This window comes from Peromyscus maniculatus, chromosome 16 (genome assembly GCF_049852395.1).
Source record: "Peromyscus maniculatus bairdii isolate BWxNUB_F1_BW_parent chromosome 16, HU_Pman_BW_mat_3.1, whole genome shotgun sequence".
In the NCBI taxonomy this organism is placed as follows: domain Eukaryota; kingdom Metazoa; phylum Chordata; class Mammalia; order Rodentia; family Cricetidae; genus Peromyscus; species Peromyscus maniculatus.
The window spans coordinates 49,923,139-49,945,807 of NC_134867.1; the positions used below are offsets into that span (position 1 = coordinate 49,923,139).

Here is a 22,669-nt window from a genome sequence, read left to right on the forward strand (position 1 = left end):
ACACACACACACACACACACACATCATGGGGAGAGAAAGAGAGAGAGCAGACCTGGCTCAGGAGATGGCTTGCTTGCTTAGCATGAACACAGTGAGAACTGGGTGTGATCCCTGGCACCACATAAACTAGGCACGGTAGCTCACACCTATTATCAGAACACCCAGGGAGAGTAGAGACAGCAAAATCACAAGTTCAAGGTTATGCTTGCCTACATAGTGAGTTCAAGGCTGAATTGCATAAATGAGACCGTGTCTTTAAAAAAAAAAAAGGGGGGGTGGGGGTGGGGACTAAAGCTAGAGAGGACTCACATATCCCAGTTTCAAAGATTACTGCACTGTAGCAGGAATCTTAAAAGTTCTTATTAATAAAATCAAACCCGAGGCGAGTTATTGGGGTGAATACTGGAAGGTCAGAGAGACAGAACAAGCCACAGCTTTCTCACCTCGAAGGATCCTCAGCTGGTCTTGTCTCCTCAGACTGGAGGCCTCCTAGTCCTCATCCGGAATGGCTCTCAGCTGAACTGCTGCTCGAAAGCCTGAAGCTTAACCAGCCAAATGCTTAACCAGCCAAATGCTTCTTGTTTCTGGTCCTCACACCTTATATACCTTTCTGCTTTCTACCACCACTCCCTAGGATTAAAGGCTGGCTTGCCGGGATTAAAGGCGTGAGTCACCATGCCTGGCTGTTTCCAATGTGGCCTTGAACTCACAGAGATCCCAGATGGATTTCTGCCTCTGGAATGCTAGGATTAAAGGCGTGTGCTATCACTGCCTAACTAGTGGCTTTTCTGTTCTCTGACCCCAGATAAGTTTATTAAGGTACACAATATTTTGGGGAACACAGTGCCACCACACTGCACAGCTACAGTTATCAAGACAAATGTACAGGTCCATGAGGTAGAACTGAGAGTGCAAAATTGAATTCTTATATTTATGATCAGTTGATTTTCATCAAGTGTACCCCGGCAGGGTTGGGCAGGTAACTCAATGGTAGGAAGCTTGCCTTGTATGCATGAGGTCCTGGATCCGATTCTCATGATCATAAAGAGTGCTGAGATGACACCCTTGGGAAGTAAGCAACCTTTTTAACAAATATAGCAGGGTAACTGTACATCCATGGGCTAAAGAATGGACACCCACCTCCTTTGACTTACAAAATTCATCGTAGATCTAGATGTAAAAAGTTTTTTAAAAAACTACTGGGGAGGATATGAATAAATGTTTCCCTAGATTTGAAATGATTTTTTAAAAGATGAAATCACAAATGAAGCAACAAAAAAATACTATTTTTGCTTGTTTTCTACAGACAATATCTCACTATGTAAGTGGCTGTGCTCAAAAGTTCATGAACCTCCTACACCAGCCTCCCAAGTGCTGGGATTACAGGCATGCAGCGCCATGCTCAGTAACAAAATTTAATTTGCTGAATTGCGTAATAGTGAAAACTTTTGCATTTCAAAGGACACCATCAGGGAAAGTAACACTGTGATCACAGAATGGGATAAATCACATGCAAAGTGATATGTCTGCTAAGGAACCTGAACCAAAAAAACAAAGAATGAGAGAAATTCAGTGATAAAAGAATACCCAAATTGATAAAGGTCTGAATAGAGGTCTCTCCAATGAAGACATACAAATAGTCACTAAATTCTCCTGGGGACATTCAGATCCAAACCACAATGAGATGCAGTTCATACTCCCTCACAGGACCAAAGCAACAGACAGACTCTGTTGGAAATGATGGAGGGAAATTGTTCTCACATTTTGCCAGTGAGAACACACAATAAAGCAGCCATTTCAGACTCTGGAACTTCCTCAAAGGTACCCACAGGTTCCCATAGAGTTCCCAACACTAAAATATAGGGGTGTCATTTTGAATAACATCCCATTCCTAAACACAAACCCAAGACAAAAAGAAGCATGTATCCACACAAAACCTTGTACATGAATATTTGTAGCATGACTAATCCAAATAGCCATCAGTAGCAATTGTAGATGTAACCAACCGTCTTATTAAATAAGAAACACAGAAACAATGTAAAAGAGAAAGCCAAGAGGTCAGAGCTCAGAGCTAAAATCTCACCCTTCCTCCTGCTGTCCCAGCTTCGCGAAAAGAGACCTACCTCCTGTCGGTTCGTATTTTTAAAGTATGTTGTTCTGCCTTCTCATTGGTTGTAAACCCAAACACATGACTGCCTCGTCACTGTCTGAATGTACAGCCCCCTAGGTCTTAAAGGCATATGTCTCCAATGCTGGCTGTATCCCTGAACGCACAGAGATCTTATGGGATTAAAGGCGTGTGCTGCCACCGCCACACTCTTGCTATGGCTCTAATAGCTCTGACCCTGAATACACAGATATCTATGGGATTAAAGGCGTGTGCCACCACCGCCACACTCTTGCTATGGCTCTAATAGCTCTGACCCCCAGACAACTTTATTTATTAACATACAATCAAATTAATATTTCAGTACAAATCAAAATAATATTTCAATACAATTAGATTACCACCACAAGCAATGACTGAAATGACCATCTTCCTGAAACACAGATAAACAAGACAGCACGTATCTGTGTCATGGAATATTGTTTGTCAATAAAAAGGGATTAAAAACTGGTTAAGTATTACATCATGCATTAAACCTTGCAAACAGCATGCCAAATGAAAGAAGCCAGACTCCATAGTTCCATAGTCTCAATCCATATTTGGTCTGCTAGAACCATAACAGAAATGACAGTTTGGGTGATTTAAACCATAGGTGTCTTCTCACAGTTCTGGAGACTAGAAAATGCTAGAAACTTCTTCTAGGTGGCTATATTCTTACTGTGTCTTCTTAGACCTTTTCCTCTGTGACCTTACAGGGAGTCCACATGCTCTCTGATCAGTCTTCATGTAAGGATGATGACCCTATCAGCTCTCCTTTAAATTTCATTGCTTTATTAAAGATATCATCCTCAAGCTGGACAGTGGTGATGGACACCTTTAATCCCATCACTCAGGAGGCAGAGGCAGATGGGTCTCTGAGTTGGAGGCCAGCCTGATCTACAGAGTGAGTTCCAGGACATCCAGGACAACACAGAGAAAGCCTGTCTTGAAAAACAAATAACAACAACAAATCAAGATCCCATCTTCAAATACAGCCACCGTGGTAGTTAGGACTTCAACGCATGAATTTTGGAGGGGGTAGAAGCATTTGGTCTACCACAGACTACTACAAAAACAGCTTCAGGGGCATCAATCTAGTCACAGTCTGGAGTCTAGAAGTCCAAGTTGAAGGTGTTGGTCTGGCAGGTTTGATCTCCTAATACCTTTCTCCTTGGCTTGTACATGACTATTTTTGCTCTTTGTCCTAAGATGGCCTTTGCTCTGATTGCACAAACTCCTGGTAGCTATCGTTTTGATGAGGACACTAGTCCAGTTGAACTAGTGTCTCATTCCTGAATTTGTAGAACGTCTCCCCTATTTTTTTTTTTTTGAGATAGGGTTTCACATATGCCCAGTTTACCCCAAACTAACTGTATAGCCCTTGACGATTTTGAATTCTGGGTCTTCATTCCTCACCTCCCAAGTGCTGGAGCTACAGAAGTGTGCTGCATGCCCGGCTTTTATGTGGTGATCAGAAGCAAATCCAGAACTTCACGCATGCTAGGCAAACACTCAACCAGCTGAGCTGCATCCTCAGCCCCACAACCTCACTTAATTTTAACTACTTCTTTAAATGCTAATTTTCAAGCACAGTCCTATTCAAGTTCAGGGTTACAAACTACACGTGGGAAAGGGCATGATTCCGTCTGCACCATCTACCTATATGATATGTTTCAGAGTAAGCAAATGTGTAGCTATGAAAGCAGAGTTAGAGTTGCCAGTTTGGAAGCATGGAGGACAAGGGACAGAAACTCAGGGGCTTGGGCCTTCTGTTGTGATGAATATATTCTGAAACTGACTTTGATTATGGCACACAATTCGGTGACTATGCTAAGAACCGCTGAGTTGTTTGTATTTATTTTGTGTGTGTGGTGGGCATGTTTGTCTGTGTGCCCGCAGGCATGTAGAGGCCTGAGGTTGACATCAGAGATCTTCCTCCATTTGAGTCATTTTGTTTATTGAGGAAAGGTCTCTTGCTAAACCTGAGACTCCCTGATTCCCCTCTTCTGGCTAGCCAGCTTGCCCGGAGATTCCTGTCTCTGGCCTGGAGATCCCTGTCTCTGCCCTGGAGATCCCTGTCGCTGCCCTGGAGATCCCTGTCCCTGCCCTGGACATCCCTGTCTCTGCCCTGGACATCCCTGTCTCTGCCCTGGAGATCCATGTCCCTGCCCTGGACATCCCTGTCTCTGCCCTGGAGATCCCTGTCTCTGCCCTGTGTGCACTGGGGTTCCCAGTGTATTGCCACTCTCACCCAGCATGGAGGTGGGTGCGAAGACTCCAAACGTTAATCCAAATGCTTGTCCAGCAAGCACTCTTTCCACTCTCTGTAGCCATCTCCCAGCCCAACCACTGAATTTTTCAATGAAGGAATTATACACTCTGTGAATTATGTCTCAATAAAACTGTTACATCCCTCCCACCAACAGAATCTAAGAGAATCAACATCATCCATAAGGTCTTTAAGAGGCAGCACTATTCCACTCCTAAGAATGGAGTCCAGAGCCAGGACCAGAGCTTTATGGATCTATGAGGAAGAAAGAACCTAGTTCTCATCCTAAACATCCTCCATGAATGCTGCCACACTTGCTTCAGGCTTCTGAGCCTGCAACCCTGGCTTGAACCTGATCCTCACAAAGTTTTCCCAGAATCTCTTAAGCTCTTATTCCCACTTAGCTGAGACAACCTAGCCTAGGGACAAGAGTTCTCCAGGCTGGAAGTCAGCAGGGTCTGAACTAATCCCTCATGTTGCCGATGTTGCCGACAACCATCCTCTCCCAATCCTTTAGAATCATAATATCAGACTTGAGCAGGCACGTAGTCTCACTGCCTTCTTCTCTTAGAAGTTCTGGGTGTTCAGGGCCCAGGTCTGCCATGCCATCTCTTAGAGCCCAGATGTCATGTCACCTTGGCATTTTATTCATTCATCTGTCCCCCTGGACTTGAAGATGCTGGAAGAGAGGGGCTGTACTGTATCTGCCTTCCCAGTCCTACCCACTGCCGAGCACATAGAAGATTTTTGTTAAAGAAATGAGTGATTGGTTCTCTGCTTTCAGTGTTAGAATGCTCGTAATCTTTGTACTGCAGTGAGCCATTTTCAGAATTGCCAAACTGAAGAATCCTAACTGAAGCAATGAGTTCCCTAAGTTGATGGGGTATGAATAATAGTAGCTGAGTGTCTACCGACCTGCTCTGGACTAAGCTTCACACTATGTAATTTGTATTCAGTTATCTCCTTTCATTTCTACCTAGCTCTTGAGTCGATGTTTCTAATGCTCCCATTATACAGATGTGGAATTGAGACTCACAGACGTGAAATGATATTCCCAACGCCATAGAGGTCATAGTGGTCATTTCTCTGTGTGACCTTGCCAGGAGAAAATGGAAGGAGAGGCGATAGTATGGCTTGAGATTGTTCTCCAGCCTTCGGGCCCTCTCTGTCTTTCCTTGGCTTCACAGTTTAGCAAATCCCTTCTTGAGTTCAGCATCACACAATGTCTTCAAATCAGGCTGAAGCATCCTGAGGTCATCTTACTCAGTCATCCAAACTACTGACCAAATAGTCTCTTGCATTGAGAAGGGACTGCAAAAATGGGCACACACAAAGAATGGACGGGCTTCTTCCATTTGGCCCCTAACTTTGTAGTCAACCAAACCCAGAAAGCTTTAACTAATACTTCCCAGAGTTCTGCTCAAGGCATAACTCAATGTGAGTTAAACACTTATCGTAAAGGCCATAATTCTGGCATTTTTGAACAACAAGCTCAGCACCAGGTGTCACAAGAAGGCTTGTATCGCACATCCTGGAAGTTGTTGTAGGAGATTAGCAGCTGTCCCGGTGACCTCACCCTTATATTAAATGTTTGCTCATTTCATGGTTGTCATGGCCACAAGCAAACCACCTGAGATTTTTCCTCTCTATTCATCTGTGCTAACTTGGTCATGTATATGTTATGAGTAGACAGTGCCCCCAAGACCATTATCTGTGGAGGTGTGGAGTTAGAGGTTAAGGGGATGTTCATGCCAATACAGAGGCAACTCCTGTTGGAGAAGAGCTTGGAATCATGCAATCAAGCTAGGACCTCCCATTAGGAAACTTTACATAGATCTGACTAAGCCAAAATCCTCCAAAGGGATAGGCTTGCCCATACCCATGGTACAAACTGCCCTTAAACTCCCGTGAACCTCAGAGAAACAGACAACAGAAGTCCAGCTTTTGCTCTTTCTTGTTATTTCAAAGCAAGGGCAAAAAGCCCCCCACCCTTATCAGCCTAGCCAAACACATGCATAGGCTAGCTGCCTACTCAAGACCTCAAAAGCGGGTCTTGGGCCCACCCTGACCCTATTTCTACAACTGCTGCTTGTGTTGTTGCTGCTGCTGTGTGCTCCGTGATGGGGGAGCCAGGGCTGCCTTTGGAATCGTTGTACCACCTTAATCCAGTACACACCTAACTTAAGGTATCTTACTTGTCGTGGAGATGAATTATAAAGTCAAAGCTGAAGAAGTGCCTGGAAACATAAGGCTAGGGTCTGGCTCCGCTGTCGTGGAAAGGACCTTGAACCCCACCAACAGTGTGCAAACAAGGAGTCAGGCCCAAACGGAGACATTTGTCAACATTCTTACATCATCTCGAAGCATCATCCAGCTTGACATTTTTGTTTTTGTTTTTGAGCAAGGGTGTTAGTGTGTGCCTTGGGTTAGCTTGGAACCTACTATGTAGTTCCTGCCTCATAGTAACAATCCTCCTGCCTCAACTTCCCAAGTGCTAGGTTTATAAGTAGGAACCGCCACACCCAACTGAGCTTAACTCTTTAAATTATTTCCTTGTTGTTCTTATTTCAGGGGCAAAGCAGTACATTTAAAACCTAACATTTTTGTTGAGTCCAAGCTGAATTATAATATGCATGGAATATAGATGATCAGAAAACAGTAAAAGAACAAAAGTCGGGGAGTATAGATTCATCACAATGCTCTCTTCAACTTGCATGAGACTCAAAGCTTAATTGTTCTAAAGAAAGAGTCACTCTTTGAAATAGAAAGTATTTTAAATATCACGTATATGGTTACAACTGTTCTTATACTTGCCCCTCAAAAGCAATCTCATGATAACATTTATGTACTTGATAGTAAGTATAATGGTTTCTTATGTGCTTGTTTTGAGTCCTTATAGTATTTCCCAAAGCTTCTAAAAGCAGTTTGTAAATGCTACTATATTGCCCAAATTTTCTGTCATTAGGATAATCAGAAAAAAAAGATACTCTATCCTAACTGCCTCACTTAAAAGGTCAACTCAAACCAGGAATGACGTCATACACCTGTCCTCTTGGTGCTTGGGAAGTAGAGTCAGGAGGATCTGAAGTCCAAGGTCATCCTCGGCTACAGAGAAACCCTGTCTCCAAAAACCAAAAAAAAAAAATAGAAACAACAACAAAAAAAAAACCACAACCCTACTTCAACTGTATTTCACCTTAAGCAGATTTTCACCAGAACTTCTGTCCCTAACACACACACACACACACACACACACACACACACACACACACACACCTTCCTGAGTCACAGGCATATCTGTGTGGCATCTATTTTCCATGAGTGCTTGTGGGTCTTCAACGTGTTTTCATGCTTCTGTTCCTCACACTTGCGCAGACGATCAGACTATGTTAGACACCACATAGAAATTCAAACAGGGCCATGCTTGCTCAGTGGAGGCTGCATGGTGGTGGAGCCACCCCCAGGCTCCCATGGTAGTGATGGAAGGCCGTGTCAGGCCAGGCCAGGAGGCCGATTGCAGCACCTGCAGCTGCCAGCGTGAAGGAAAATCCAGGCTTTGGGTTGGCTAGATCCCGGGAGCGGAGGGAACTGGCTGCGTTTCACAGATGGAGCAAAGGATTTCTAGGTACAGGTGGTGGAAGCAAATTGCTTGTCAAGAGATTTACTTCAGAGAGAGTCCAGCCATGTAGAACCGCCACTGTGCCACCAGGGCCCAGAGCTGCTGGCCCAAATCTTCAGGGCTCACAGGCAGGCTTCAGGAATGACAGCCAGTGCTACCCAACAGCAAGCACATCCCTCTGGGGGGAGGCTGGAGGCAGACAGCGGGGTTAGCGCCACCCCTTCACGCTGCCACTGAAACCATCAGTCAAACGAGGGGCAGAAAGGAATGGGAATAAGAGAAAGTGGGGGGACTGAAGACATGCACAGTGGGGTGCAGAGGAGGAGGACAGGGAAGAAAACATCCATTCAAAGCCAAGATCTTTTTTTCATCCTTGCTTAACGGAGGAGAGGTAGACAACAAGCGCAAGACTGTGTTCTGACTCTCTCTGTTAGTTTTACTGCAAGCTTGATTCACTCAGATCCCACCTCTCAGAGATCTCTGTCTGTCTGTCTGTCTCTTTCTCTTTCTCTCTCTTTTCTCTCTCTCTCTCTCTCTCTCTTTTCTCTCTCTCTCTCTCTCTCTTTCACACACACACACACACACACACACACACACACACACACACACACACACACTTCTCAGTGTCTGTCTTGTCAATGAAAAAGCTGCACTGTACCTGGGAACTGACCTCCTTTCTTACCACTTTGGCTCCTGTATAAAACCCAAATTTTCCCAGACAGCCAGGCAAGGTCACTCTTAAGGTCATGGTCAATTCTAAGTCAGTCCCTCATGGGGAGAAGAACCCCATCTCCCTCCTGGGTCACCGTTTCCAACCTGTCAGGTTGAGGCCATGGGACAGAGAAAATGCAGTATCACCATTGGCCTCTCCCTGCACCTTGAGGGCAGGCTGATTCTCAGCACCAGGGATCCACAACCATATGGCAGTGCCAAAGAAGGCCCCCCGGCCAACTGCAGCGGCTACAAGTACTATCTGTAAGGAAAATAAAGCTTCAAATCAGATAGAGCCCGGGGGACCGAGTTTGATAATAAAATGCTCAATGAATGCATGTTTTGTTTGAAAGAAGATGCAGTGTGCTAAATTTGAGGAGACATTCAACATCAGGAAACTCTGTGGTGTCAGGACGAGACCCCTCGGGAGAGGTGATGGAAGTGAGTGTCGACAGACATTTCAGAACCGGGTGGAAAGAGGAGACCCCAAACAGCAAAACTCAAGGTACCGGGAGACAGACTGATTGGCTCTTCTAGGGTACATGGTGGCTATGCAATGCCGAAATAAACCTGGTGTGTATGCAGGCAAGGACGCTACTTTCCCAGCAAAAGCAGAATGACCAGATGTATCTCATGTCCTTAAGGAAGTCTGGCTTTAGAGCCCAGGACCCACCCCCCCCCCATCCCCCAGGAGTTCGTGCTGGCCAAGTGCTCAGATAACAAACATATGCCATCACACCCAGGTTGTGTGGTGCTGGGGGTCCAGTGCAGAGCTTCTTGCGTGCTAGGCAAGCACTCTAGCTATGTTCCCAGGCCCTGAAATCTTCTGTCCTAGGGAAACAGACGGCCGTGCTGGGCATCACTGGGCTACAACAGCATTTTGATGCCCACGGACCTGGGCCTGCAGATAGAGTTAGACACTTGGCAAGCACACCACCCTGAGTTCAGACAGAAGGCACATCTGTGCCTCATTGATAGCGTAATAACCTGCATTACAGTGTGGGCCAAGAACACCTGTGCAGGGCTCTCATGTCAGCCCAAGGCGACCATTCTGATGGAGGTGACATTAACAGCCTTCATTAAAACCGATGACTGTGACGTTGTCCGGGAGTGTGGCTGCGGTAAGGCCTGCCCAAGTTGCTGGGACAGGCCCTTAGTTTGGGAGTTCATAACCTGATCATGGAAATACACTCTGTCTTGAATGAGAATCTGAAAAGGAACCTCTCATGGGATAAAGAGAGTTTACCTTTGGGGACTATAAAAATGCTACATTTATCCAGTCCCCCTGGGTATGACACTCTCCAGATTATTGAGGGCTTTATTGTCTCCATGTCTAGCTGGGTAGTAAAAACAGCCTATCTGAAGGTAGAAGACTCATTTCTGGCTGGCCCAGGGGGAAAGTTGGAAGTCTTAACTTTCTGTATGTAGGGGCTGCCACGAGTTCTCTCGTGGTGGGAAGCAATGCTTGCCTGCCAATCAGCCCTGCATCCTACCTTACCTGCATGCTTTAGACTCAACCCGTTTAAAATGAGGAAGCCAGAAAGTCTTGTTTTTTACCTGGGATCTAATGAGGTTAAATGTGAATGGAGGTCGCTTTCAAAACAGCTCCTCTCTCTGGTAAAAGGGAAGCAGGATGGCTTATATTTACTGGCAACAGTCTAAAAGGATGCTGTCGTCTTTTGTTTTGACATACAAACACACCAGAGCTGGCCAGTGTGTTCCTGACCTCAGTTTAGCAGGTTAATAATACTAGATGGTCTATAAATTGAGTCCCAATTTTAAATGTAGAATAACTGTTGTGCCTTTAAAAAAAAATAGGAGGAAGAAGGAGTAGGTCCTTAAAGAACAAGGCTTTAAAAAAATACATGCAGATTTTATAATTTCAGCTTTTTCTAGCATGTGTCATTTGGGTAGAGAATGCTCATTATTGTCTTCAATATTCTCTGCTCCTTTCTCCACGCACCACAGGAAGTACATTAAGGCCCAGGTCATGCTGCTTCTCTGTTTAAAATTCTCCAGTGCCTTCTTACCGGGTTTCAGGTAAAAATCCACCCTGCTTGCCATTGTGGTGACGGTCCAAGGTGGTTGCTCAAGAGCCCGAGGCCTCCTGTCCCACCTCCTCTTCCTTCCTCTGTACCCCATTATACTTGACTCTCCCCAGCATCTCACTATACAAACATCTCCCACCCCCGAATTTTAAAATCTGTTTGACTGCAATGCCTTCCTTCCACACCCAGAAAGACGTGTCGTTCAAAACCCTGTCCTCTACAAAGTAAGTGTTGTCTCCCATCCTCGCCATTCTCTCTGAGGACGTCTTATGTCAAGTTTAACGTGAACTGGGGCTGGGGGCGTAATTCCATTAGTAGAGGGCGTGTCTAACATACAGGAAGCCCTGGATTTGATCTCTAGAACCTCGGGAAGCCAGAAATGGTGGCGCACAGCTATAATCCCAACAAGGGATAAAGGTAGGGGGAACTGGAAGTTCAAGGTCACCTTCAGCAAGTGTGATGCTAGCCTGACTCATGAGACCCTGACTAAAAACACAAGCGAAATGCAGTTTAATAATTGCTGTTTTACTAATCTGCTCTTATACCCATTCATACCCATTGGTCTGCATGCGTATTGAAAACATGCTACAAGAGGGTAGGAGGACCTATTGTCACCATTGTATGCAAGTATCTCGCACAAGTCAAATGCTTGTGATATCTGTGGATAAATTAAGCTTTGCACATAAGATGACATGTAAGCTTACCCATTAGTAGTCAATATTCTCTGTCTTAACATAACCTCCATTTTGCAGAAAATGACAGATTCCCATACCCAGGGACAGTGTGATAAATTGGGAGGAGGGAGAGACTGTTCTTTTACATCTTTCTCCCTCTTTGGAGTGCTGTAAGATCACATCAAATCCCATGTTCTTCCCGCCTTTTGAACTCAGAACCCAAACATTGTTGCTTGATTGACTTTGGGCCCTCAACACTGATATAATAACAAGAGGTAAATTCATACGTGAAAAGCCCTAGAAAACCAGATCCTCGGCGCTATGTTGGAGGATGTCTGGGTGCTGCTATTGTTTGGTTTTACTTTGCTATTTTTTTAAATTGGGTTTTGGGCATGGAACTCGGGTCCTCAGTGTCTCTGAGGCAAGCACTATACTGACGGAGTCATCTCCCCAGCCGAAGATCACTAAAATAATACACACAGAGCACCTACTGCTAGCTGCCACTAGTATTGTTTCTAATAGCGATTCTGATGTTAAAAGGATGCACCACCCAAGGCCTGGGTTTCTTTTATTCGTTGACTCTTAAGGGAAGACCGGACAGGTAAAGAGGCAGGAAGGAGCAAATGAGCAGAGAGAGTCGTGAGAAATGAATTCTATGATTCTGCTTAGCACAGGACATCCAAGCAAGTAACTTCCCTGCTCCAAGCTTTACTTTGCTGATCTATAAAAGAATGATACAGAGGCAGGTGGATCTCTATGAGTTCCAGGTCAGCCTGGTCTACATATCTAGCTCTATGCCAAACGGGGCTATATAGTAAGACCCTGTCTCAAATAAACAGACTTTACCCCACCTCCACCCAGGTGGTCAGGACTCAAAAGAGATATTCCTGTATTCCTTTGTCTGTCCTTTATAATCCATAAACTGCCCTTCCATGTGCTCAGTCAATTGGCTGCTGCTTCAAATGAGCCAGTGGCTCTTAGCCTAGCTGTACCTAAAAATCACATGGGAAAGTAAAATCTCCAAATGTCCCAGACCATTCCCTAGACTAAGATAGTGTGTTTGCTCAGTAGTGCTTTTTGAAGATTTATTTTATGTGTGTGTGAGGATATATAGATATATGTAAGTGTATGTGCACATGTGTATACTGATGCCCAGGCATCCTTTGGAGTTAGAGTTACAGGCAATTGTGAGCTGCTCGATGGGATGCTAGGATTCTAATTTAGGTCTTCATGCTTGAGCAGCAGGACCCTTAACCATTGAACTAATCTCCAGAACCTTTGGTACTTTTTTTTAAAGTTCCCATGTCTAGTCAATATTAGCAATTAAGGAATTAATTAGGAATGCTAGTTCATATCTAACAAATCCCAGAACCCAGGAGGACAGTGAATTTGAGCCCAGCTGGCCTACACAGTGAATTCTAGACCAATCTAGTTTATATAATGAGACCCTGGTTCAAAAAATAAAAGCTAAGACTATTTCTCCCACTCCCAGCTTTTTTTAGTTGCCCAAAGTTCTCTGTGTAGGGTTGAGGCCTCGAGGGCTTTTCCACATCCACTTTGAAATGCACATTACTGTCATCCTTGTTTAGCTCATGTTTGCGGCAGTCATGTTGGTGAGACTTCATGGATGTAGCTTCCAATGTTACTTGGAGACACCATCTCACAGCAAACCCCTTGACCTTCTGACTTTTACAGTCTTTAAACCCCATCTTCCAAGACGTTCCTTAAGCCTTTTGTGTGGGAATGTTTTGTAGATGTGTCCACTGGGACTGGGAATTGGTTATCCAATACCAAACAGTCAGACCTAAAAACTACATACAAGTAACATTATGACTGAGCAGGTTATGTTTAGGAATGTATATGTATACACAAATACATATATGCATGCGATTAATGAAAAAAGAGGTCTTGAATTGGAAAGAGAGTAAGGAGGGATATAGGGAGGGGTTTAGAGGAAGGAATTATGCTATAATTATTCTTATAATTATGTTACAATTATATTATAATCTCAAAAATGAATAACAGTAAAAGATAAAAAGTACATAAAAATTTTAAAGCCATGAAATAAAATGTCTCGAACTTGCCCAATGGTGAGAAACCTTTGAGTCCCACCATACCTTGTAATCAGCCTGCCAAGGAAGCAAGGCTGGGAGCCAGCAAATTCTTAGCATCCTTAGTTCACTATCAGCAGCCAGTGATGAGAACTAAGGTACTAAAGCATCTCTGGAGAGTGGGAAGGGATATTCTGTGAAGTCCCCACACATAAATCACCCCAAGCCCACATGGAACCCCATGAATGCCAAGAACAGAAGGCCCGTGGGTGTTGAGCAACTGCGTGAACAGTGAGTAAACAGCTAGTTGTTTCTTTCTCTTTGTGGAAGAATCCTCTCCAACCACTTTCAAGTTAGGGAAACCTTGATTGATGTCAAAGGATTTCAACGTTGTGAAATTCTTTCTTCAAAGAACATATTGGAACAGCACGAAATGCATTGGGAGAATCCTTTCATTTGGGAGGAAATGTTTGAATTGTGAAATAAAATAATACACTTGGCTTTTTGAAGTGCATACAGCGGGGATTGACCTGCACGTGAAGCAGACATAACTGTATTTTTATTCTTGTTCCTCCAAAAAGTATATTTTGTAAACTTCCAGCATTGCTTCCTTTTTATTTATTTATCTGTCTGCATGTATGCCAGATCTCATTGTGGATGGTTGTGAGCCACCCTGTGGGTGCTGGGAATTGAACTCAGGACCTCTGGAAGAACAGCTAATGCTCTTAACCTCTGAGCCATCTCTGCAGGCCCCAGCACTACTTTTCACACTTGTGAGAAAGTTAAACAGATGAGATTAATTGTGAATTATGTACAGACAAGCTGGGAGTTCACAGACAAGCAGTAAATATATGAAGGAAAAAAAAAAACAGTTACGCAGATGCTGAAATCTAGGTTTCAGAACTTGACTCGAAGCCTGTACCTCACCCGACATCTCTAAACCTCCTCCTTACCAGGGCATCAATTCCATGAGAACAGTTGATCTCTCTGAGATCCTGAAAAGCTGCCTGAAGGAACCCCATCCCCTCTGGGCCCACATCCACCTGCCTGGCCTATGTCGTTAACCTTCCGCTTTCCCTCCCTCTCACTTCCTGCTTTGTTTGAAGTCTGTCTTGCTTGGTCCAAGCTTTGAGTTATAAACATCGTCGGTATCGAGAGACTCTCTTCTTCTGTGCTCTTTAAGAAGAAAGATGCTGGAAATTGATTTTAATAAATCTAACAGTTGGGGGATTTGCATTTGCTTTGTGCTGGCTTTGTGGAGTTACTCCCTTCTGAACTTTGCCAGATTCTGCACCTGGGAACCGTGGTCTTGGCCGTCTGCATTTTATCTTTGGAAACTATTGCAGCTCACTGTGTATAAAAAGTGCTTGTGTTGGTGTCTGCAATCTTCATTTGTAGTATCTCCTGCTACTTTTCTGTTTCATTGTTTCAGAGCTGGGAATCAAACACAAGGCCTCATACATTTGAAGCAGATGCTCTACCACTAAGCTGTGTCTACAATGGCCCTTTTACTTTGAAAGGAAATCAAATATGGCCTACCTATGTGATATGAAATAACATGTTGCTTCCTTGGTTCATATTTGGAGAAAAGGTTTTTTTGTTGTTGTTTTGTTTTTTCGAGACAGGGTTTCTCTGAGTAGCTTTGCGCCTTTCCTGGAACTCACTTTGTAGACCAGGCAGGCCTTGAACTCACAGAGATTTGCCTGCCTCTGCCTCCCGAGTGCTGGGATTAAAGGCATGCGCTACCACCGCCCAGCTGGAGAAAAGTTTTTAAGAAGATGTATTATAGGTTCCTGGAGTCATATGTTACATGCTTTGTAGATACAGAGCTGAGGAGCCCTGTCTCTTGTGGACTAATGCAGAGCACACCTGGAACAGAATCATTCCAGGTGTGTGTCCTCTCCTCATCTACTCTATTTATGGTGATTTTCGTTGTGCTCTTTTGAATTATTTCAGTCTTACTTTGGGCTTAATATAATTTCATAAATGCATGTGTACTTTGATCACATAAAATTAAATAACTAGAACAAGTGAGATGGTTCATGGCTAAAGGTGCCTGATAACTTTAGTGAGTGAGTGTGTGTGTGTGTGTTGAGACAAGCTCACTATGTAGTTGTGGCTGGCCTGGAACTCCCCATGTAGACTAGACTGGCCTGGAACTCACAGAGATCATCTGCCCCTGCCTCTTGGATGCTGAAAATAAAGGCACGCATCACCATACCCAGCCCTGAGAACCTATTGTTGATCCCTGGACATTACACAGTAATAGAAACAATTCCCAACTCCCCAAAGTTGTCCTCTGATCTCCACGTGCACACACACACACACACACACACACACACACAACAGTTTTTCATTTTAAAAGAAAAGCCAAATAACTAAATGAATGAATGACTACTAAAGAATTCCCCATGGTCAGCCTACTCGTGGAGTTTGTCTCTTTGATCCCACCATCCTCTAGCCCTAAAATGCCTTGATGTGTGCGTGGTGCGTATCTGGGGCAGAGTAGGATACAACATGTACTGTAAAATCAGGTTTTGGAGGACGCTAGTTGCATCTGGAGGACGAGGGCCGCCAGAGCAAAGTACTAGTGTGGTGGCTTACACAGTTGATTGCCTGAATGCTGTGGAGTCTGGAAGCCCAAGATGAAGGTGGTGTTGGGGATGGCTCCCTCTGAGGTCTGAGAGGGAAGCATCAGTTCCGGCTCCCACCTTGGCTTGGGGATATCTCATAGTGCTCTCCATACATAAGTTATCTGTGACAACGTTTTCCCTTGTTATAAGAACACCATTCAAATTGGCTTAGGCCGTATCCTGGTCACGTCCTTCTAATTTCATTACATCCTTAAAAAATCCTTCCTCCAAATGAGGTCACATTTCAAGCTAGATAAAGAGACTAAGGCTTTCGTATGGGGATTTGGGGATGGGGTGGGACAGTCTGACCCAACATCAGCGGCATATATGTTCATTTTGAAGAATATTCCTATAGTATCAAGCCATGGCCAGGAAATGAAAGCAGGTACATGGAAAGAAAAACGTAACGATAACATTGTTGCTAACGGGATGTTACTGACGTATCTATGCTCCTTCAGAAGGGTGAGAAGGTGTCTCTTTTGACTGTGGGGGAAAAAAGCATCTCAAGAGAGGGCTGTGGATCTTTGCCTGGTGTAAAATCAGGACCAATAAGGGCTCTACACTGGTAGACACTCCTTTTATGAGCATAGCTACTTGTGCTCCTGAGACCCAAATTCAAAACCAAACACAACATCCCACAGGCAGCCAAGTTTCTCTTTTGGATGTTAGAGGAAGATGAACAGACAATCGCTTTCTTTGTATAGACGAGGAAACAGGTGGGAAACAGGTGCGCTGGGTAGTTTTTGTCTACTTGACCCTAACTAGAGTCACTTGGCAAGAGGGAGACTTTGCCTGATGACTAGCCGCCTTCAGATTGGCTTGTGGGCGTGACCAGGAAGTATCTTCTCAATTGATAATTGATGTAGGAGTGCCCAGCCCTCTATGGACTGTGAGATCTCGGCAAGGAGGCCTGAGTTACATAAGAAAGGTAGCTGACCCAGCAGCAGGGGAAATGGACCGACAGGCCACATTCCTTTATGTTCCTCTACGGTCTCTGGTTCCCACCTCCAAGTTCCTCTTTGAGCGCCTGCCCTGGCTGCCCTCAATAATGGACTATCACCTGTAAGTTGAAATAGCACACACATGCACTCAAGTTGCTTTTGGTCAGTGTTTTGTCACAGCAGCAGAAAGCAAGCTGGTACAACATGCCACTGTCAGGGCTCCAAGGCCAGCTAGAACTACCCTAGAACTAACTAGCATTTGGATTTCCTGACTCATAAGCCAGGGGTCATTCCCCAACACTCTGCCTTCCACCTTACCTCCATTTATTAAAATTATCCGCTTAGATTACCACCATCTCAGCCATTTCCATGCAAAAACAATGTTTTAAATAAACCAATCCTAATTACTTAGTAAATATATTGTTGATGCTTGTGAGCAAGATCAGAATTTAGAAATTACACCTGTGGGAATAGTTTCTCTAATATCCTATCCACCCAAAGAAAATCTAGGATCCTAGTCTTTATGAAGTTGTAAGTATCCTTATACCTCAGGTCCTCTTTTTTCTTTCTTTTCTTTTCTTTTTTTTTTTTTTTTTTGCTTTCTTTACTCTCATTATAGATGCAAGCTCCAAGGTGGGGGAAGGCTTTGGGAGGAAGTAAGCCAGTGGCAGTTAGAAAGAAAAGTTTTGAGGCTGGAGAGATGGCTCAGAGGTTAAGAGCACTGACTGCTCTTCCAGAGGTCCTGAGTTCAATTCCCAGCAACCACATGGTAGCTCACAACCATCTGTAATGAGATCTGGTGCCCTCTCCTGGTCATGCATGCTATATACAAAATAAATAAGTAAATAAATCTTTTTTTAAAAAAAAGAAAGAAAAGTTTCACCCTCTGGCCCACCTGGGCTTAGCTAATATGCCATCACTGATATTTGAGGTTTGGGCTTTAGAAATAATCTGTTGAATTCAGTCTCTGTACAAATAGACAAACTGACTCTGAGGATGGTTTGTTTAGGTCCATTCCTTTAAAGAGAGATGCAGGGAGACATCCCTTTCTGTCCTAGCCAGAACTCTCAATACCCCTTATACTACTGCTTGATAACCCAGAAATGGTGGAATATGTCTGTAAGCCCAGAACTAGGGAGGTACAGGCAGGAGGATCAGGAGTTCAAGGTCATCTTCAGCTACATGCAAGTTCAAGGCAAGCTTGAGCTCTGTGAGACCTTGTCAAAAGAGCAAGTAAATAGAAAAAGTAAAAAGCAAGTAATACCAATTGGTGATTATTTTCACACATCCCTAAGTAAGTTTGATTGGCAGTTTGGGTCTTTCCCCTTGAAGACAGAATTCACAGCTCTAAGGGTCTTTGGTAACTTGGCACACAGATCTATCATGTCACATTTGCAATACTAAGGAACAAAATTATTTTCTATTCATATATTAGCACTAGTGTGTTATGGAATATTAATTTAAGATATGTTGCGACTGGGCGGTGGTGGTACACGCCTTTAATCCCAGCACTCGGGAGGCAAAGGCAGGCGGATCTTTGTGAGTTCGAGGCCAGCCTGGTCTACAGAGCAAGATCCAAGAAAGGCACAAAACTACACAGAGAAACCCTGTCTCAAAAAACCAAAAAAAAAAAAAAAGAAAAAGAAAAAAAGATACGTTGCATTTGGTTATGCTGTGGAATAGTTGTTTAATGATGTAAAGACGTGTTGCATTCTTTTGTGTCTCATTTGTTTAACTCTGTGAAGCTGTGTTACTTTGCCTGCCTGAAACACCTGATTGGTCTAATAAAGAGCTGAATGGCCAATAGCAAGGCAGGAGAGAGAACTAGGTAGGGTTGGCAGGCAGAGAGAATACATAGAAGGAGAAAAAGGAGCAAAAGAGGACCAAGAAAAGGAGGAGAGGTGGATTTGAGGGGCCAGCCACCCAGCCACCCCGCCAGACACAGAATAAGAAGAAGGAAAGAAAAGATATACAGAAATAGAAAAGGGTAAAAGTCCAGAGGCAAAAGGTAGAGGGCGTAATTTGAGTTAAGAAAAGCCGGCTGGAAACAAGCCAAGCTAAGGCCGGGCATGCATAAGAAGAATAAGACTCCATGTGATTTATTTGGGAGCTGGGTAGCGGGCCCCCAAAGAGTAAAAAGAGCAAAGAGTTTTTAAAAAACTACACTAGTGTGCATGTTGCACTTGTGTGTGCATGCCAGGGTTCATGTAGCCGTTAAAGGACAACTTCCATGTTCTCCCTCTACCCAGTGCTCCAGGGACCAAACTCAGACTGTAAATCTCCTGTGGTAAGTGCGTTTGCCCACTGAGCCACCTCGATAGCTCTAGATTGTGCCCTTCTGAATGTATGTATTTTAATGCAGCTGTTTTCTCCTCCTTCACCCATGTGACACACACACAGACTTATCCGTGTGAAGGAAACACAATGCACACCAACTTTTACAGGTTTAAGCACTATATGAAACTTGGGTTTGGGGTTGTTTGTTTGTTTTGTTTGTTTTTCAAGACAGGGTTTCTCTGTAGCCCTGGCTGTCCTGGAGCTCATTCTGTAGACTATGCTGGCCTCAAACTCAGAGATCCACCTGCCTCTGTCTACTGGGTACTGCTGGGATTAAAGGTGTGTGCCACTACACCCGACCCTGTATTTTATTTTTTTAAAAATATCAAAATTTTCCCCTTTGGATAGCTCCAAAAATTAATGTTTTTATAGCATTTCCTTTCAGGGTTATTAAACTGGATTGAATTATATTAAGCCCCAACTAGAGTTTGGGGAGGAGGGTAAACCTGGAGGATGGGCCAACCCTCCAAAAAGAATGTGTACTGAGACACAGACAGTTTGTGCCATGTGAACACAGATTCTAGAACATTAAACTTGCCGGGTTAAATGTATTTCTAGATGTTTCTCCATGGAAGTCTTGGACTAGCCCTCCCCTTCCCTTTCATGAGCCAAGAAAAGCCTGAACCAGAACAATTCACTTTCAGCTTTTGGAAAAAATCGAAATATAATGAGCCAAGCGGTATAAAGATAGTATTGGGGGCCCAGGAGGGAGGAGCGTTTCGATTCCTGATGTTTGTTCCTGATGCATCTCAAGGTCTGGTTAAGCACTCTGAGAGGTATGCACAAGCTCCTTTCTCAGGCATGTTTGCAGGCTTCGCTTTACAGGCTGAGAATCTAACGAGCCAGGCTTGCCTTCCTGTCATAGTGTTATACGTTAAGTGTTTGGAAGGCGCCCCAGCCAGGCCTCAGGAAGCAGATACCGCCTCTGGACTTATCGTCCTCCAGGCGATTTGTTTAAAAGTTCATAATCTCCAGGGCTACATGAGTGTCCCACATCTGCCCTGAATTGAAAACAGCTTCCCACTAAGAGCCTGACATCAGAGCTGAGGATCTGTGAGTCAGAGAGGAAGTCCAGGGCCGTGCGAACGTATGGCTCGCTAGACCACAAGCGGCTCCCTTCATGGAGGACCAAGATTTTGGGGTACGTAGGCTGTGGATTTTCAAGTTCTAAGATTTTCATTTTCTGTTGTTTTGTTTTGGCGTCCTTCTGACCATTAGACATGGAGGGACAATGGTGGGGACCTTTTTGTAAGTATTTTCAGGGCCGCTAAGCAATTGAGCAAACTTCCAAGGAACCAGGCAGCCTCTGTCTCAGAGCTGCTCTGCCAGGTCTTTGGATTTGTGTGACTTGCTATTTATTATATAAGATACATTGGTTTAATTATGCAGATCTTTATTTTCCTCTAGGACTCTTAAAAAAATAAAAGAGGGTTCTGTAAGCCAAAAAAAGTTTTTACTGTTAAACACCAAAGCTTTTCCACTCTCTGTTTATCTACAAAATCATTTTAAAAGACTTCCACACATGCTAAGAATGAAGACTGGGACTCTGAACTTCATATTATAAGCCTCTGGGGACCCAGGCTGGCAGAGAAACCATTTACCATTTAATATTCCACTAAAATAGTGTCTTTCTCAGCTTTCTGGGTAACAGTATTCTCTGTGAGAACAATATATTGAAGACTGAGAAGTTCTCTGCCTTATATCTGTGTGTGTGTGTATGTGTGTGTATGTATATATACATACGCACATGTATATGCATCTATATGGTCATGATTCATCTATGCATGTGTGTATGTATGTATGTGTGTATATATATATGTCATCATGGAAGACAATTAAAAGGAATCAGGAAGTCACAAAGGTCTGTAAGCCACCAGGCAACTGGATGCACTATTCAAAGATTCTTTCTGTACTGTTTTGACTCTAGAGCTGTTTCTCACTTTGCTGCCTCTCAGAGAGAGAAGGCAATGTTTGCTATGGGAACTGCTCAAGGCAAACTTGTTGCTTGGAAATACAATGGTAGACTGGGATTCTGGAAGACATGTCACTGGGGATGTATGACTCTGTGGAGTGGGTTTTCACCTTCCTTTGTACAGTGGAACCGGAAGTTAGGAATAAGCAGTGTTGAGTAACTCAGAGGGACCAGCTACAGAAATGACAGGTGAAGTGCATGGTACTGTGGTTATGGTTTGAACAAAGCAACGATTCTGTGGCATGAGTCCTGCCCTGTGAGAATGTTCAGGAACTCCAAGGAAAGCTGGGAGGGAGAAAGGGGCAGGGCCCATTTGCCTTTCCAACTTGGTACAGATGTGTTCATCAAAGAACGGGCAGATAGCACAAACCCCCTCTGTTCCATGTCCTTCCCCTGGCCTCAGAAACAATAGGCCCAGAGCAGCCCAGTTGGCAGGTAACGTTTTCGTCTCAATGCCCAAAGACTGCCTGCTCTTGACTGGTTGCCCGTTGACTGGTGCCCTTGAAAAGGGGAAGGTTTTTTTTTTGAATGCCAAAATTCGACTGGAAACTGTGTCATGGGACTATGCCCTCTTAATGCCCGAGAGACAGAGGCTTTATTTCAGAGAAGGAAGCGAACACATTCGGGTTTTGTACTGGACGGTGCAAAAGATGTATTGCTCAGTACAGACTGAAAGGAGGGCCATCGGGCGTGAATAACCATTCCTGACCTACCTAAGGTCACTAGCAAAGGAGTTCAAAATCTAAAGGAACAGCCAGTGCAGATCAGCTCCCTATGGAGAGATAATTATGTGCATGACTTAATTTGGTTGGTCGGTTTTATTTTTTTGAAGCAGGGTCTCTTTGTAACACAGGCTAGCCTCAAATTAACTATGTAGTTGAGAATGACCTTGAACTTCTGATACCCACCCCATCTCCAGAGTGCTGGGATTATGGGCATGTTCCATCACTCACAATCAGTTTACGCAGGGCTGGGAATTGAACCCAGGAATTTGTATATAGGGGATAAACATCTACCTGTATCTCCAGCCCTGTGTCTTAATTTAACTAACCTTATTCATCTTCTTGTTTAATTCCTCAACCCCAGAAGCATGGGAATAACATTAAGGCAGTATGACTGGGACTTCCACAATGATTAGAAAGTCGATCTAACTGCTGTTACTTCTAATGTAACCCACAACCATCTGCCTCTTCCTCACCAACAGAATGAGCAGGTTTTCACTGGGGCCCACGTCCTCTTCCTTCAGTCCCCTCTTTTTAGTCACAGCC

At 44.1% G+C, this 22,669-nt stretch overlaps 2 protein-coding genes across 10 annotated transcripts in view; one reads left to right on the top strand and one right to left on the bottom strand.

The window, feature by feature from the left end:
* The window catches only part of LOC143268901 (uncharacterized), a 62,331-nt gene that overhangs the window by 20,184 nt on the left and 19,478 nt on the right, over positions 1 to 22,669 (bottom strand). The gene's annotated exons all lie outside the window — the stretch shown is intronic.
* Sash1 (SAM and SH3 domain containing 1) overlaps positions 20,443 to 22,669 on the top strand; it is a 246,786-nt gene continuing 244,559 nt past the window's right edge. The window contains exon 1 of the mRNA XM_076552784.1: positions 20,443 to 20,570. Within this exon, the coding sequence (XP_076408899.1) occupies positions 20,550 to 20,570 (21 nt within the window). The 5' untranslated portion in view covers positions 20,443 to 20,549. The remainder of the gene's footprint in view (positions 20,571 to 22,669) is intronic.